General features: G+C 38.5%; 1 protein-coding gene across 1 annotated transcript in view; it reads right to left on the bottom strand.

Annotated features, from left to right (window-relative positions):
* The window catches only part of CDH19 (cadherin 19, type 2), a 38,721-nt gene that overhangs the window by 15,305 nt on the left and 4,376 nt on the right, over positions 1–19,040 (bottom strand). The window contains exons 3-7 of the mRNA XM_010131411.1: positions 12,218–12,337; positions 11,483–11,647; positions 10,578–10,762; positions 8,715–8,968; positions 5,230–5,366 (exon numbers count right to left, since the gene is read on the bottom strand). Of these exons, the coding sequence (XP_010129713.1) occupies positions 5,230–5,366; positions 8,715–8,968; positions 10,578–10,762; positions 11,483–11,647; positions 12,218–12,337 (861 nt within the window). The remainder of the gene's footprint in view (positions 1–5,229; positions 5,367–8,714; positions 8,969–10,577; positions 10,763–11,482; positions 11,648–12,217; positions 12,338–19,040) is intronic.

Raw genomic sequence — 19,040 nt, 5'->3', positions numbered from 1 at the left:
CTTTCAGAAATTGATTTAAATGCAACAACTAAAGACTGATATGGAGAAATTAAATGAAGTTTTGTTCATGCAGAACAATTTACTGTACTAGTCAGGTGTAAGGGTATGTGGAAGGAAGGTGTCTGCTCCTCTGAGGGTATTTGGTCAAGGACCTTATTCAATGCAACAAGAGTTAATAAGAAAAGGAGGAAGCCATAAACAAGACACAAACCTGAGGGACAAATGATAAGGAAGAGAGTGATGGGAACCAAACCTCGCCAGACACACTAATTGATGGGGGGCACATGAAAGGGTCTGAAAGTTCATTCCTGTGAGGTTATCAGATCAGGGACCTTGTCAGTTGGGAAACCAAGGCAGGAAAAGGGGAAAACAAACAAATTATACTGACACAGATCTGACAAAGCAAATATGGAGACAGGACAGGAAATAAATTGATGGGCTGTAGAGAACCCACAGGGCAACAATTTCAGGTAGATCAACCCTGATCTTGCAACAGATAGGACTGTAAACCAGAGGGACCTCAGACCCAAAGGGGTGCAGGGATCAGCGGAGCTGTATGGACCCACGGGGAATGTGCAGGTAGGAACAAGGAGGGGACAGACAGAACGGGTTATAAAAGGAGTCAGTCAAGTGGATAGTGGGGCTAGTCAGTATGAGCGGCTGAGCTCTGTACCTCACAACCAATGAGTTCTATCATTTTATATCTTCTTAATAAATCTTTTATTAGCTATCTCTCTGCATAATCTCACTCTATCATTGCATACGCACATGTGCTGCAGGGACCAGCTACCCGCTACTAGTGTCAGACAGGGGTGGGTGTCCCTGGCCCATCGTCCCAGCTGCTGGAGGGAGTAGGGGCCTCAGGGAATGAGTGTCTGTGTGTTCCCCAAACTAGGTGTGCATGGTATGTGTGTTTTCACTAGCAAATGTGAACCAGCAGTGTGCCCAGGTGCCCAAGAAGGCCAACAGCATCACTCATGGCTTGTATCAACAATAGAGTGAACAGCAGGAGTGGGGAAGGGATTGTCCCTCTGTACTGGGCACTGGTGAGGCTGCTCCTCAAATACTGTGTTGTTTTGGCCCCTCACTACAGGAAGGACATTGAGGTGCTGGAGTGGGTCCAGAGAAGGGCAACGAAGCTGGTGAGGGGTCTGGAGCACAAGTGAGTTGAGGAGCAGTTGAGGGAACAGGGGTTGTTTAGCCTGGAGAAAAGGAGGCTCAGGGGACAACATATCTCCCTCTACAACTAGCTGAAAGGAGCAAGGTGGAGGTCTTTATTCTCCCAAGTGACAAGTCATAGGACTAGAGGAAGTGGTCTCAAGCTGCATGAGGGTGGGTTAGACTGAATATCAGGAAAAATTTCTTCACTGAAAGAGTTGTCAAGCATAGGGACACGTTACCCAATGAAATGGTGGAGTCACTACCCCTGGAAGTATTTAAAAGACACATAGTTGTGGGTGTGTCACTGGTTTAGTGGTGATTTGGCAATCATGGGTTAATGGTTAGACTCGATGACCTTAAAGGTCTTTTCTAACCTATATTATTAAGTGATTCTCTGCCTCTATACTGAATACCTCTTGGAAGTCCTTTGCCTATCAGAACATCATATAGCTCTGAGAAATGTCTGCCTTCCCCACAATGTAATTTATTTCTCTAGTAGGCAAGAAGTTGCACTGCAACATTAACATTCATGTTGACTTGGATGTGTTCTTGGTAAGGACCGTAATAAAGACATTTTTCCAGTGAATAAAATAATAGTAGACATTCCAGGAATCTAAATATCTATCAATATCTCAATCTGCTCGATCTAAACCAGAAGTATGTCACTCACAAGAATTCTCATTATAGTTAAAATATGCCTCATGATGGGTGCTATTGTCACTGCTTCTGACCTGTTCAGAAGTACTTAAGGCATTTTCTTAAATTAACCCAATATACCTTTACGAGAAAAACGAAAATACTCCTTTCTGTCTAAGTTAAACCTGTTCAGGTTTGGTTGGTTCTTACAGTGCTTTTTTAATGTATAATTCACTAGTTGCTTGGAGGAAACATTTGTTTTCTTGGATCTTATGGAATCTGTGCTGATAGCTTTGAGTCCTTTGCGAAAGGAAATGGTAGCAAAAGCAACTACCACAGAGAAAGGGATAGATAAGCGGCAGTTTCACATTGCTATTCCTTCTGTGACTTTATAGCCTTACTAATTCACCAAAGCTTATGATCTGTCAGAGTCATCTCAAAATACTTCTTTGTGGGATGACGTTTCTGTTGTTGAATCCCAACATCCATAATAATACTACAGATAATCAGAGAGTCGCTGATTTTTCAAATAAACACTAAAAGTATCACGCATCCTTTTTAGAAACAATACTGACAGTGTAGGTCTTACTTAACCTCTCTAACTTAAGTCAGAATTGGATGTGTAGGGCAGAGATTTGGCAGGATTGGCGTTGAAAGGAAAACTTCTAGGAAGCAAGGAATTGTTTTGGTGGCTTTGGCTGGTTACATGGCATGGGAAGGACCCAGCTACCTTGGCCTATTCATAACTTGCTTGTTCTTAACATCTGTAGATCCTATGTTGACCTTAAAGCTTACTCTTTACTGGCTCAAACATTTGGATAGCACCTTTAAGCCTAGAGCTGCCATTCGCATCTGTTTTCTTTCACCAAATAACCCTTCTTTTCTCCTTTATTTTTGGTAGTAGTCCTGCCTATTTTTGGAAAGAGAAACAATGGCCATCTCTGCAAAGTGGAACTGAGTACTTGCAGGGATTGAAGAAAGCTTGACATTATCATCAGCCAGTAAAAGGAAACTGTACTAGTACTACTACTACTATTAATAAAAATAACAACAATAACAAAAATAAAAATAATAGTTGTTGATATAATTTAAGGTAAAGCAAATTACTTCCTAAATGAAATGCACACTAATTAATTTTTTTATAACAAACTAATCTGAAAAGTTGTTAACCTGTCAACAAAAATACATATGACCAAAGCGATGTGATAGTTAATTATTCAATTAATGATATGATCCATGACTGAAAATTTCACAAAGCTGGAAGTTCTGTAGTGTTGTAGTAGGTCTGGAACCCACTATGAAAGGGCATCTGCAAGACACAGTGGGAAAATGACTTGTCTCTTGTGGGTAAGTTTGCTTGTGTCTGACAGTGCCCTTTTCCAGTGGGCGTGTAGAAATATGGGGATCCAAATTAGCTCATGCTATTGTTGGGAATTTTTGTTGGTCAGCTGTAGCTCAATAGAGAGAAGGTTGAAGCAGATATTCCTGTTCTAAATTAATCAATTATCAGTCAATCTTCATGTGACTCTGTAAATCAGTGTGAAGTAAAGCTGATGACTTAAGGATTTCTTGCACTCGTACACGGTTAAAACGCTGTGGTTTATGCTTCAGCACTAGATGGAAGCTGATTACAACCAAGTGAACACTGATCTCTTGAGCTAGATAGAGCCAGCTCAGGCATAAAGTGGAATAAGGCTCAACAGGCTGCAGGTTCCAACCGCTTTTGTTTAAGGTCCAATGAATTAGATTACTTCTGGATACCTTTAAAACTTGCTATCTTAACCACATGAGGATAGGATGATCCACACCAGCAGTCTGTAATAACAGAGACAAGCTCCTCTTGCTAATCTCTGATCTCTGTCACGGCAATGGAGGCAAAAGGCTTGTGTCCTTTCCGAATGCCAGGACCTCAGTAGGCCTCCTGGGAGGCTGCTGTTGTAATGCAGTTTCAGTATCTGTGTCAGCTGTAATGCATATCTTGAGCGGATGGCATTTTGATTTGGCTTCAGCGAGCCCATGAGGTCATCCACCGAATGTCTCATACACACAGTGTATGTTCTGACTATATTTCAAGGAATAAAATGCTACTACTTCATAACACAAATAATTTCAGGTATGCCCAGGCCAAGGTGACCTAACTTCAATGCTTTTGAATACAGTGTTATAGACAGTGACCTCACCATCATTAAAGAAATAAAGAATATGAAGATAATGAGGGCTCGATTTCTCTACAATAGCTTTCATTACTGTGAAAGACTCACATTCTTTTGCTCCAGGAGACGCTTATTCATTTGTAACATTTGGTTCTTTCCTATTTTACTGTTTAACTAAACAGAAAAGTCCAGACCAAAGTCATCCTGCTGTGTTTCCACAGCGCTATTCAAGACATGACAAAACTATGCCAGAGATCAATTTTACCAACACCTGCCAGCTGCCCAACACCATGAGAAGTAAAATACGTTTATGCTGAAAAACTGAAGGAGAAGCTGAAAAGGAAGAAAATACTATCAATTCTCAAATGCAAAATAAAGACTTCAATGAAAACAGCTACTGACTATCCTATATTAATGTAGCAGGAATATTCTACATATATACAGGCAATGGTCCCTTTTGAGAACTGTGCTATTTATGAATACGTGCTTAAAGTTGTCTTAGCAATAAACAGCATTTCAGTGATTCAAAATTATAAAAGCAAACATGCAAAAAGTATTTGGCAAAACCTGTTGGATTTATTGATTACACTGTAGTTTCCTACATTTTTTTCTCCTTCCTGAGGATGGATGTCATTAACTTTTAAAAAATACCCCAGTAATCTTTTTAAACTGCATTATAAATCAGTAGCTGTTAATTTTGTAGAGTGTTGTCCCAGAGTTAGACCAACCAGATCACCAAATGCACAAACTGAGGCAATTTGCATTTGACTTTCAAACCAAACTGACAGGTAAAATCTGTAGAAAGGAAGCTCCGCAGATTTAATTGTCACTGAAGAGAAGTCTAGCTGATTTAAGCCTTATATTCACAATTAATGAGCCACAGGTTTCTGACTGGTGTTAAATTAGACCCCGGCTAATTTCACACCAGTCAAAAATCTGGTGTGAAATTAAGCAGGCTCTAATTTAACATAAGATCGTGTACTGCAGAAGCAAGTCATATGCTTTGGCGTAACTTGAAAGCGTTACAGTCTCGATCCTATTACAATTTCCTTTTTTTTTTTTTATAAGGTCATCTTTTATGAAAGAGCACAGAACCTTGAAGCTCAAATAAATTCTGCTTCTATTTAACTAATCATTTTAATAATGCTCCTTAATGTAGCAAGCACCAGTAATCTAATGAGAAAGAAGCATGTATTCTCCCCTTAAAAGAAGGCATATTCAGGGGATAATTACAGTTCACAGTATATAAAACACAGTGGTGCTTAAATTTCTTACTCACTTGTTTCGGTGGCTGTAACAGTGATGTTGTGCCAAGAAGCTATCTCTCGGTCCAGAGGTTCAGTTGTAACGATTGTTCCATTGTGTTCATTGATGCTGAACAATCTCTTTAAACGCATGCCGTGGACAATAGAGTACCTGCACCAGAAAAAGTAAAGAGATTCCCTAGTACTGAAATGTTCCATCGGAGGCAAGGACATAGAAAGCTATTGTCAGCTGAGGAAACGGAGCTGTGCATATATACATACAAATGTGTGCTGCCACGACTCATGGCAATCATGAAAAATGTACACTTATAAACATTTAAAATTCACTGCTGCCAAGATCAAAGCTCTTCTTTTTATAAAACTAAATACGTCTCAGATCTATATTAATGTGAACTGAATCTGAAATGCATTATTCATTCTAACTTCTAAGTCAGGCTCACAGCAGGTGAATGACTGCGTTGAAAAGAAACAGCAAAAGTGCCACTTATGAAATGAGTAACACTAACAATTAAGTGGAGGTATAATGGCAAATCTATTTTGTCATTGCTGACATGCTCTGATGGCGAGGGAATGGGCGTTATGAAGAAAGACAGACAACCATCTGTAATGAGGTGACACCTAGGCAGGGTTCAAAATCCTAACGCAGGAGATGATGGCAAACAAGTCCAGAGTTCCTGCGTCTTCACTGGAAAGGCTCTGGATGCTATGTCCATGTGTGGACATGCATGTGCGCACGTACATACATACATACCATTCAATTTGTTAAAGTCTAACCACTGGTCACAGGCCAGAGATGACTGCAAAAGACACCAAAAATATTGGTTCAAACAGAAAGGATATTTACTAATACTTTTCATTACATATATATATATAAAAAAAGGCTGTATGTCACAGTTTCTAGTAGAGTCTACTTCAAGGAAACAAAACCTGTTTGAAGAATGGAAAGGTTCTTACCATTCCATTTTTGCATCCCCACAGGTATTTTATTCTACCTTTAATTGTGCTTGACAAAGTCTTTCTGTCTCGTGTTGGCACTGAGGACTCCAGCTCAGATTGTGTGCCAGCAGTTGGATGACTCTCTAACCTGTTATTTATAGTTACGCTTTGTCTGTTTTGAAAATCAGCTCTCGCTGATTTATCTCGCTGAGGATAACTCAAGGAATCAGCAGAACACAGGCAGTGAAAGGTCTTTTCATCTGAGCCAAAGATTTGACATTTATAAACCTCTATTTTAGGGATTTACTATTCTGTTTCCTTTTTTATGTATATGTGAGTATTCCTCATCTTCTGCATCCAAAGCTCGTTTAGGGTTGTCTGACCTTGGTGTTTTGTTTTGTTTGGGGTTTTTTTTGGTAATCTGATTCTTGATAACTTTCAGAAAATCTATATTGAATATTTTTAGTCATTTTTGGATTATTGATGTGGCGAGGTTTTGTCACATGTCTTTTTTGACTTTGAAAACTGGGGTACAGAAAGCAACACGGCTGGTTTTCTATATTATAATCAACTGCTGTCATTTATGAGAGCAATGGTTTCAAAATTAGATTCATATGCATGGCACTTAGCCCAATAAACGTGTCTTTACATTAGAAGTGACATACCCTATTTTTAAAAAACGCAGTGGTGCAATATGTGTGTCACTGTTTTGGGACTATGCAGACATATTCACTTTGTAGCAAGTCCCATCAAAAATATTTCAAACTTAGAAGTCATAGCTAGGCATTATCTTTACATGTTTGACAGGAGATTTTGTCTAAATAAGCCTTAAAACAAGATATTTTTTGCGGGGAAAAAAAAAATGTATATTTTTATTTATTCTTATTTAATTTAACCTGTGACTATCTTACTATATAATGGTAAATGAATGTAAAATCATAACATATGGCCTTGCATTGACTAAACATCTGAAGTCGTAACTGTAGGTAGCAATGCATATACATATATACAAACATAAATATGTATTTCTGCTTTAAGGAATCTACACACCATAAATTAAATTGTGCCCATCCACTCGTCCCTGTACCCTAGCTTGTCTAAACTGCGTGGTACACAGTGACATCAAGTAACTCAAGAAGCTACTTTAATTATAAACCCCATGTTAATGATTAATTACCTGGTTTTGCCCTTAAGAGACAGCAAAATTATTTTGCAAAATTAAAAACCTTGGGGACTCTTTTAATATAACTTCTCTGTGGGCAGTTGTGGTAGATGTGGGGAATTGGTCAATTTTCCATCATGCTGAGCTGAGCAGATGCTGGTAGAGCTGCTCTGTGTCCCCTCCAGCAATGAGTCCATCTCTCCATATCACCAAAAGATGTTGGGAACAGACTGGAACACCTCCAGGCACTTAGAGGTTTGGCTGTGGTACCCCAGCTCTGCTGGTACACAGTTTCTGTTTAAAATATTACCCTATCCCAAAATGATTGCAAAGATGCAAATCCAAAGCTCATTTATTTAGATTTTTGGGTCTGGATTTAACCTACTGTGTTGGTTTTGACGGAGACAGAGTTAATTTTCTTCATAGCAGCTTGTTTGAGGCTACGCCTTGCATTTGTGATAAAAAACACTTGATAGCACAGGGCTGTTTTCGTTATCACCGAGCAGTTATTGCTCACATGGAGTCAAGGCCTTTTCTTCTCCTCACACCACCCCACCAGCAAGTGGGCTGGGGGTGCATGAGAAGCTGGGAGGGGACACAGCTGGGAGTTTCTGTTTAAAATATTACCCTATCCCAAAATGATTGCAAAGATGCAAATCCAAAGCTCATTTATTTAGATTTTTGGGTCTGGATTTAACCTACTGTGTTGGTTTTGACGGAGACAGAGTTAATTTTCTTCATAGCAGCTTGTTTGAGGCTACGCCTTGCATTTGTGATAAAAAACACTTGATAGCACAGGGCTGTTTTCGTTATCACCGAGCAGTTATTGCTCACATGGAGTCAAGGCCTTTTCTTCTCCTCACACCACCCCACCAGCAAGTGGGCTGGGGGTGCATGAGAAGCTGGGAGGGGACACAGCTGGGACAGATGACCCCAACTGACCACAGGGATATTCCAGACCATATGACGTCAAGGTCAGTAATAAAGCTGGGAGGGTCTGCTGTTGTTCAGGGACTGGCTGAGTATCAGGCCACTGGTGATGAGCAATTTTTGGGGGGTTTTTTACATGACTTTTTTTTCTTGGGGATTTGTTGTTGTTCGTTTTTTGGTTTTCTTTTTGTGGTTGTTGTTGTTCTCTTTGTTTTTTCTTTTTTATTATTATTAAAGAGTTTTTATCACAACCCATGAGTTTTCTTACTTTTACTCTTGTGCTTCTCTCATACATCCCGATGAGTGGGGGAGTGAGCGAGCAACTATGCAGACCTACCAGGGTTAAACTTAGGCTGTCACAGGGGGAGCGTGATTAGTCGTAACCACAAGCCAAGGTGAGGAACAGAAATAGCCTTTGAAAATCCCAACTACAACTATATTTGAGACCTGTTCAACATTTCAGTATGGTACCTGACTGGGCAGTCATCTTTGTCTGGATCTCTGGCAGTTACAGTGCCCACCAGTGAGCCACTCACAGCCCCTTCAGCAATCTCCATCACATAGTTCTCCGAGGTGAAAACTGGAGGTTCATCAGCATCTTCCACATTGATTTTGACAATGGTTTTGTCTTCAAATGGTTCTTCTTTCAGTACATCTTCATCAATGTACCTGTTTACAACTTTTGCTCGAATACTGTATCTCCTCTGGCTCTCGTAATCCACTCTCTGTTAAAAGATAGATGTGAAATATTTATTCTTCACATCTGAATTAAATAGAGCTCAGTAAGTGGTGTATGATTAAAAACAAAATAATGCTACCCTTCTTTTGGGAAGGTTTCAGAAGTAGTTAGTACTAAGATATCTTTTTTATGTTAAAAACACTTTAAAATTAAACCGTGCTATGACATTGCTTGCTTTTGTATGAAGGCTGGCTTGAATGTTAAACAGTTAAACAACGCTGTGAAAGAAGTCCTCCTGTAGAATGTCAGCCCTAAAAGAAACAACTTCTTCTAGTGCTTGTGTTTCCAACATAGGTGTAACCTTAGCCAATACTGTTCTTTACTAACACATAAAAAACACAAATCAGTTAATCTGTAGGTGTTAAGGTGACTGTGTTAAAATTTAGTCTCTAAAGGAAATAAACTCCAGAAAAGAACAATGAATATTTAATAAACACATAGTTATATTTCTATTTCAGGTAGTCATTAACTTCTGTAAAAAAGATCTACTAAATAAATACCTTCCTGAACAGTAATAAATCCAAACAGAAAAAAAAAACACAGTTAAACAACGCTGTGAAAGAAGTCCTCCTGTAGAATGTCAGCCCTAAAAGAAACAACTTCTTCTAGTGCTTGTGTTTCCAACATAGGTGTAACCTTAGCCAATACTGTTCTTTACTAACACATAAAAAACACAAATCAGTTAATCTGTAGGTGTTAAGGTGACTGTGTTAAAATTTAGTCTCTAAAGGAAATAAACTCCAGAAAAGAACAATGAATATTTAATAAACACATAGTTATATTTCTATTTCAGGTAGTCATTAACTTCTGTAAAAAAGAACTACTAAATAAATACCTTCCTGAACTGTAATAAATGCAAACAGAAAAAAAAAAACAACAAACCAAACAAATGCCAAATTGAGAGCACTTGGTTCTTCAGGGTCCTGGATTTCACTAGACTGTCAAACTCTCATTATTTCAGATGACGACCTGGATGACCCAGAGGTCTTCCTATGTGATTCCAAAATAAATCACACAGTATCAAACCCTCTGAAATATCTTAATTCATAAAGTGGTATATTTTTAGTATATTCCATGTCTTTTCAAAGCTGTGTCATAAGAGAAACTCCACTGTATATCTAATACCGTAACACGTCCTGGCTTCAGTTAAGCTTAACAGGAGGTGTTGAAAGCGAGGAAATATTGTGCACGATTTGTTGACAAAGATTTTACAGATTATGCTCGGAAGAGACAGAACATTTTCTCACAACAGGATACACCGTGCTGCACAGCTAGGAATAGCATGAAGATATTTTGACTGCCACTATTGTATTCAGCAGCAATGGGAATCAGCCAAAAAAAAAGTAAACAGAAAGGAAAGCATGTTTCTTTTTATGTCCCTGACATCCCCATTCAGTCACAAAGCCTGAAGAAAGGAGTAAACAGAAAGGAAAGCATGTTTCTTTTTACGTCCCTGGTATCCCCATTCAATCACAAAGCCTGAAGAAAGAAAAAACAGGAGAATTAAGGCAATAAGCCTTTTTAAAATATCCTACTTGCCTGAGGAAGTTCTTTCCAGTATTTAGAGATTTTTTAGACAGTTTCTAACTTCTCACCTTTCTTAATAAGATGATTCCTTCTTGAGTCTCATTGTCTGTAATAATGTCAAAAACATCCGAGCTATCTCCTTCAATGGAATAGTTCATGGCTGCATTCTCCCCTATGTCGCTGTCTTCTGCAAAGACTTTGCCTACAGTGGTGCCCACAGGAGCCTCTTCAGAGACACTCATGTAGTAGAGTCCTAAAGGAACAAATACTGGCACAGTTTAATCATCTGCCATGGTTAATAGCTGCTGTAGCTATGATGGCCTGGGGCTCTCAGAAATTTGGGGAAAACCTCCAGCTTTTTTTAGAACAATACACCTAATCCAGCAAAGGATAGATCCTGGGGGCAAGGCATGACAACCTTTCCACTTGTGAGTCCTTCTCTCTTTCATTGTCACTTCAGCAGTAAATAAAGAGCTAAGGAGAACCAACAGGGTCAAAAAACAGTGGAGGGCAGCACTTCCCAACTGCAGTTTACTAGTTCTTCCTGATAACCCAGTAGCAGGTCCCAGGTCTGCTAGAAACATCCTGGACAGAGAAGGTCGCAACATTTGCCAAAAACTTTACAGTGTCTGCCAGCAAAGAATGAAAAGAAAAAAGATGAATGAAAATATCCCATTGCCCAGATTTTAGGCTGAGGTAGAGTAAACTATTTGGAAAAGCAGTTTAGTAAGTCGTTTTTCTCCAAAGCCGAGTGGTAAAACCAGAAGGCCTGAGGCCTTCTGTAAAGAAAGGTTTCTTTTCTCCTTTATTTTCGAGCTTTTGTGGGGGATATTTTTTAATTTTTGTTTAAATTTGTATGCTGAAATCAAAGCACAGACCCATTCTGAAAAGACCTACTGGTGAACTTATCAGAGCTACAGTAGATCTAACTTTCCTCAAGACTTCAACCACTGTAAGCACCCATAATACTCACGGTGTTGAAATTTAGGAGGATTATCATTGATGTCGGAGAGGTTGATGGTAACAGTGGCTGTTGCTGAAAGTGCCCCGTCTTGCCCAACCATATCTTTGGCTTGGATAATGACCAAATACTGATCTTTTGTTTCTCTATCCATTTGGGAAGCCATACGGATGACCCCTAAAAATGAAAAGTATAGTATAATAGCATATAATAGTCCCATTTTTCCCCAACCGTAGGGAATGGCAACATCTCAGCTCACTGCAACATCTACACTGTATGACAGATCCATTCTGTATATTTAGAGTTCTGGGGAGCTGAACACAGCATATATTTCCTCTACCATACATAACCATCATTCTTGCCCAGAAATCAGGATTTTGTAGGGATGTCATATAACTGTGGTACCTCCAATGTAGAGATAGGAATGTCACATAATGGGTCGTGGAGGAGTTAACCCAGAATTGTTCCTAGGTCCATTTGTTGGATGGGGCACTCAGAATCCAACCCTTTTCTTTAGCAAGATAATTTGCTAGATAAAGTGTTAATTCTCTAGAAAGAAAGAATTTCAGCTTCCTATGGGGAAGAAAGAACGGATTTTTTTTTTTAAGATCTTGGAACTATGCAAAGATGTAGAAGTGTAGGGTGGTTTCAGTCAATCTTTTGTTGAAATGAAGAAAGATATTTTTACTTGCATCCAGGTGATGCTGGTTTATGAAGGCTTTCAAGTTATAAGAACATTTGTAGTACCTGTCTTTGGCTCCACTGAAAAATAAGGCTGCCCCTGAACGAGACTGTACAGCAGACGGGCACTATTCCCAGAAGAAGGATCATCTCCATCTGTAGCTGTTACCTGTGTAACCGAAGTACCTCAAGGAAAAAGTAAAATAGGGTTTTTTTATTTTCTTCTTGTATAAACAAACTTATAATTGCAAAACATAAACTCTTTAAATACGTTTTAACATACTACGTGTACTAGCAAACAGTCCTGGGAATTTACAGAAGCAAATGGCACCTTCTAAAATTTATGATTAAAAAGGGAAAATATTTCCTCAGCAAATATTCTTGTGGCATTCAAACTTTCAATTAAAATAAAAATATGATTTTTCAGTGCTATATTTATATTGCTTAACACACTACACTTCTTATGCCTTTTCCTCTAATTTCTAATAGGTGAATGGAGTACCACAATACAGCAAATTGTTTCTCCTCCCCATGTAAATTCTTCAAAGTATTTTATGGAAGTTTCCCATGGCAATAAGAAAACACAGCCACTTTATCACAAGTAGGCCCACTGGTGATAAAGAAATTAATTGTTAGCAAGCAAAGCAGCCAAGAAGTATAACAAGGCTCTGATAACATCTTTTATCCTTGAGTTTTAATGAGCCTGTCCCAGTGCAAGAGTGATGGCAGAATCCCCAGTGCAAAAACACAGCAGAATCAATCTGCAGAGCTTGATTTCATCTCTGGCTGGAAGCTGGTTATATCCTAGGAACAAGATTGACAGCAATCTCATGGCACCATCCATGATTGTCCTTTAAAAGGAAATATTCATAGTGGCATAATTTTGTAAGGTAATCATATTTTTTTGTCTTTTTTCCTCACCGAGGTTCTGCATAAGGATACCAATATCACTTCTTGTGAGGAACACTGGGAAATCGAGCTACTTTCCAAAACTTTCTGGCATATATATTCACATGGTTGCACCTGCTTACCTGTATAGCTGTATAATTATGACGGAGGAGAAAAGAAGTGCAAAGAATTAGACCAGAAACACCTTTTTCATGACAAACTCAAAGCTGATACTTATCCCAGACAAAACAAATATATTTATTTCTGAGTTTTCTAGCAATTCAATAATTTTAGTTTTAAACAAAAATGAAGGAGGCTTTCTCATATAAGGATATGTTGAATGAAATATTTTCATTATTTAAAAAAATATTTTTTTTTCTTTTTCTCTCAATTTATTCAGCGGCACTTCAAGTGTTCCCATAACACGTTACCTTCTCTCAGAGTGGAGGTACACTAAGATGTTAACTGCCACTGACTCTTGGAGTTACGTGTCCTTCAAAACATAGCTACAATACCAAACTTCTGACATTTAGGCATGTATTAGGTGTCTGTATACATGCATACATATATCTAGTTCTCCCTATTGCTCTGGAGAAATATTAAAAATAAAAAGGCATTCATATTTAATCAGGGCACATATATGCTTCAGAAATAGCAGTATTCTTTAGTAAGACTGAAGGGAAAAGGAAATCTTCATCTACACAGCTGTTAATTTCATATCAGTTGTGGTCGGTGGAAACTGTTCTAATACAGGAAAATCATCCTCTAAGGCAGTTTAGCATCTCTAGGATGCAGTTGCTTTGTAAAAGAAGAAAATGGAGTGCTAGTAGATAGAATAGAATAAGAACTATGAATAATCCAATAGGTACAGTCTATCATAGATGTTATTTTCTACTAAATAAACCCAAATGCCCACGACTACGTTTAGAAATGGACTTGTTGACAGCACCATATTTAATGAATCAGGAATAAAACCCAAATCATATAGGACTGCAAAGTCATCATTATAGCTTTTGTGAATCTCACTCATTTAAACGTAAATTTATTCTCTATAGAGCTTCTAACCATTAGAAATGAATGTTGAATCTAAACCAGCATTTGCTGCTTCTCCAAGACCCAGGCTCCTTTTCTGCTTGCCTGGTGACTCTTCCAGAGTATAGCAGAAGGCAGCAGCATGGGATTTGCCCAGTTGGGCTCAGTGAGATCCAGCTGGTGGGTATAACGGAAAAGCGAGCAGGCAAGGAGTATCTGGTGAAGAGGGAGCTGACCTGGAGGGAGATAATAACATATGTCCCAGGAGGAAGACTATTTTTAAACTTTGTTGACCAGAGGCTCCAAAGAGAGGACTACGGTTTCTCACCTTTTATAAGCACAAAGATTTCATGACCACTGTATGAATCTCTATGTTAAAGACAGACTATGTACTAAGGAGAAGAATGTTATCCTGGGTTTCAAATACTTCTCAATTTTTAATTTTTAACTGCCATGAAGAGTGTATTTCTTTACACATTTAACCTGTGGCAAGCAAAACAAACCATTTGTTGAATAGAATAAAGTTTACCTAGACATTTGTATTTGAGTGATAGAAATTGAAATATTAATATTATGTACTCAAAAATTCCAAAAGAACATTTTCTATAACTCTGTGGTTGAGAGAAGAATAATTTATCAGATACAAATAATATCCTTTAAAATAATCAACTCACACATAATCTCCCCCCAAAAAAACAAAAAAGAAAACCAGCCCCAGCCTAAAACCCCACCTCTTGACAGTCTAACAATGACATGATATAATTGACAGTTCAACCATGATACAGCTGCACAACACTTATGTGCAAATACGTCTGCAGGCTTTCAAAAACACGCATTTTTGAAATGGATATCTGCGAGATGTTAATGTAAAATTTAGCTCCAAGTATGTGGTTTATGTACACAGAAACATCTTAAGCTGGATAGTGAATATGCTTACACATTTTTTGCCGTTTATTAGCTTTATTTAATGCAAACTACACACTGCTGGTTGCTGTTTAAGATTTCTCTTTGTATTCCAGCAGCCTTGGTTTTATCCGTCTTGGACAAAACAAGTGCCACTTGCGTGTTGCAGTCCTTCAGGTAAACTATAGGGCCCTCATACGACGAACAGTTTTTCATTTTTCTAACTAGAGCTTGAAATCTATACAAACATTAAGTACTGATTTCTTATTGCATCTGACTCTTAACCATTCCATCCGATATACTGTATTTGTACAAGTTTAACGGTATATGCAAGACACTTAATGTAAAATTGTACTGAACGCCTGAAGGAAAGCCACAGTCCTGTGTGCTCAGAAGAGAGTCCATTTGCTGACACACTTTTCATTTACTGTGACACTGCCATATAAAATCCTAATAACATTTAGTACTGAAGAGAAAAGAGAGTTAAGAACAAAGTAAAATGTATTCTAATGTTGGCACATTGGTGTATAAATATATAAATATATTGATATTTGTACCTAATATTAGGCAAAATTATCTGTGCTTGTTTTCTGTTTTTCTGCGGTTCCCTGAGGCAAGTGTCCAGCTGTGATTTATTCTCTCCTTGCTTGCTTAGTTCCAGACAAAATGTTCACTAACAATGAACTGCTTTCCAAAGTAGTGACCACGCTTCCTGAGTGTGTTTCGTGTAAGGAAATTTCTTTGAGATCCCAGGTCTAGCATCAGTGAGCAGAACTGCTGCTAGAGAGCTCTGAAACAAGGCGAAGGCCAAGTCTCTCTATTGCACGGTATCATTTAAACTAATTCTGTTCTGCATCCCTTGCCATGCAAGAGGATGTTTTACCGGAAGACAAGCATTGATATAATGAACTGTTACAGTATCAATGCTGCAAATTTTAGTTGGTTACTGTTTATATCTACAGGAATATTTGAAATTTCCTTGTAAGAACTAATGCTTTAGGATGCACACTGGAGGAGGTTTCACCACAGAGGTGCAGTCCCTACTCTTTGAGAAGCAGGGTAAGTGAGCTCAGCAGTCCTCATGATGTGGCTCAGCTGTTTCACTGAGCTGACCAGTGTTAAGATATATGCTGTTATATACCCCTCCACTTACATTCTGTATGCTAGACTGACACAGCAGTATGCCCGTAGCATAGTGGTGTCTACATGAAAAAAGTAGGTGAAAGAATGGTGTCTGAAATAGCCACAGTATTAGTGCTAGAGTGGCCAAACTTAATCACAGCAGAGTAGAAAATCTTTCATGATCCATAGGTTAGATTCACGTATCACACACTGGATGATTGCAAATCTGTGAGTGTACTATTTCAGATAGTCTGCATCTGAGGGAGAATCACAGGATTTCAGAATCATCTAGTTAGAAGAGATCTTTAACATCAAGACCAACCATTTGCCGTGCACTGCCAGCATCCCTAAACCATGTCCCTCAGCACCACATCCACACGGCTTTTAAACACTTCCAGGGACGGGGACTCCACCACCTCCCTGAGCAGCCTGTTCCAGTGCTTCACAACCCTCTGTGCAAAGAAATTTTTCTAATATCCAACCTAAACCTCCGTTGGAGCAACCTGAGGCCATTTCCTCTTGTCCTGTCATTTGTTACATGGGAGAAGATATCGACCCCAACCTCATTGCAACCTCCTTTCAGGTAGTTCTAGCGATAAGGTCTCCCCTGAGCCTCTTCTTCTCCAGACTAAACAACCCCAGTTCCCTCAGCCGCTCCTCATAAGACTTGCTCTCCACACCTTTCACCAGCTTTGTGGTCCTTCTCTGGATTCTCTCCAGCACCAAGTAGACACACAGGAATCTTGTTTTATTTTTCACTCATTCAGTCAAATGGGAGGTGGAATCTTTTTATATAATCTTACAGGAATATCAGAAAATAAACTAATCTTTTTTTTTTCAGTTTAATCTTATGCTGAAGTGGTACAGCATTTTAGGAATTTAAATATATCATAGATGACACAGGAGATTGGATAGACTGTCTAGCCTTTCATTTTTAGGGGTATTGAATTATAGCCAACTCAATAACAATTGAAACTTCTCATCTGTCCACTGCTTGTTGATGGTTTCATGTGAGAAACAGAGGTATACTGGAAAAGTTTACTGCTATTGGCTTAGGCTGTAAGTACCACCACTTTTTTCTTTTTTTCCTTTTTTCTTTTTTCTTTTTCCTTTTTTCTTTTTCCTTTTTTCTTTTTTTTTCTTTTTTTTTTTTCTCCTCATTTCCTTAACCGTCATTAAGACAAAAGCTCATCAGTAAGTCAGGAAGGTAAAATCGAAGTAAGTCAATTCTTGACATATTTCTATGAATGCTTACAGATCTGTGTGAATATAAATCAGGCCATACTAAATTATCAGCTGTTTAAAAACCATTTTTATAAGAGACCAAGTGCCTGATAAGCAATGCTTTACCACAAGGGGAAAAAAAAACAAAATGAAAAGGAGCACTATCAAAATCCTAAATCTGCACCATCAGAGACAGAAATACCCAGATAATACTAGACAATGAACTATGTCCATTATGACTGCGAGCATATAAAAAAAAAATGCTAAGGTCCTTGACAAGGCTTCTGTCTTCTCATCTTTGAACTTGAGCGAATGAGCAAGATGCAAAGGCTAGAAGTACCCTTTGAACAAGCAACTGATTATGTCAGAAAAAGCTATTTGGCCAAGAGCTCAGACAGAGAAGTCTTTAGACAAATCTCCGTCTGTATGGAAGAAAGTGGCAGGGAAGAAACCATCACATGCCCCAAAATTATTTCCCTGGTAGAAGGTAGTATAAGCAGGGTGACTAGGAAATAAATTGATTAAATGGGTGATTTTTGTAGCTGTTGCTGGTAGTGATGGTGAACTACTGCTTCGTGGCAGAAATTAGGATACTGCGCCCACTTTTGATTAAACCCCAGGCATTAATATCCTTTTCTTGCAACTGCTATCCAGGCTGGCAGAAGAAGATAAAGTTTACAGCTCCCTGTGAAACATTCACTGAATCTGCCCTAAAATTTCCATGGATAATGCTGAATGAAACATAGTTTTTATTACCTTTTATGATCACTGATGCTATTATGTTAATGATCTCATTAATTCATACAGTTTTAAGTAGCACAATATTTGAATTTCTTTTCACTATTATTTGCAACAGAAATAACAAAAAAAGATAGGGCTACGAATAGAAAAGATTTCCAGGATCCTTTCTGCACGTTTGAAAGAATCCACTTTTCTTTGGAATTTGAAGACAGACATTTGGAGATAGTAGTGTCTATAACGTGATTGTTTATGTCAGCTGCATTTGCAATTTTTTTTTCCAAGGATTTAAATGTATTTGTATACATATTATGTATGTGTATATATATGCACACGTATATCTAGATATAGACCTATATTTGTCAGATGTTGTCTTTGAGTTCTATTTCTTGTACTAAGTTTCCAGATATGTGACAGATCCTAGTGTGAGTCTGTTTGATTATGTTGGGGTGGCAAAGAAGAGTTGCAGGGACTATGTTGTTATTCTTGAGAGAAAAATTACAATTGACCCGCTCAGGTAATTGGAGGGCAGTCTTTCACCGCACAACATCTAACCCAAACAAAGAGAAGCTGACTGATAGGAAAGAGGCTTGGCAGTGTAAACAGGTCAGCATCGCACATGGTGTGAGGACGGTCATCACATCAGCCCCGCACCAGCTTCATATCATTCCTGTTCTGAACCCATTACTTATAGGAAGAAAACTATCCCTGACTTGGGGGGGGGGCGGGAAGGAAACTGTGAGTTCCTGCAATGTGGACATGATTCTTTTCCAGATACAGGTCAATATGATTTATACTACACAGGGTATGATAAAAACATATTGTTGAATTATTAAGCAGAATCAAAATAGACTGAAGGATGCTGTTGAGTACTTTTCAGTTCAACCAGGCTTATACTTTTGTCTTTAAGAGGGTCAGCTGATGTCAGAGGACTTTAAATTTTATGCACACGCTACTTTTATTTCAGATTGGTAGAGGTCGG

Source organism: Buceros rhinoceros, unplaced genomic scaffold (assembly GCF_000710305.1).
Source record: "Buceros rhinoceros silvestris isolate BGI_N320 unplaced genomic scaffold, ASM71030v1 scaffold3742, whole genome shotgun sequence".
Taxonomy (NCBI): Eukaryota; Metazoa; Chordata; class Aves; order Bucerotiformes; family Bucerotidae; genus Buceros; species Buceros rhinoceros.
Note: the sequence above shows the minus strand (reverse complement) of the source record. Positions and strands in the feature narration are given on the sequence as shown.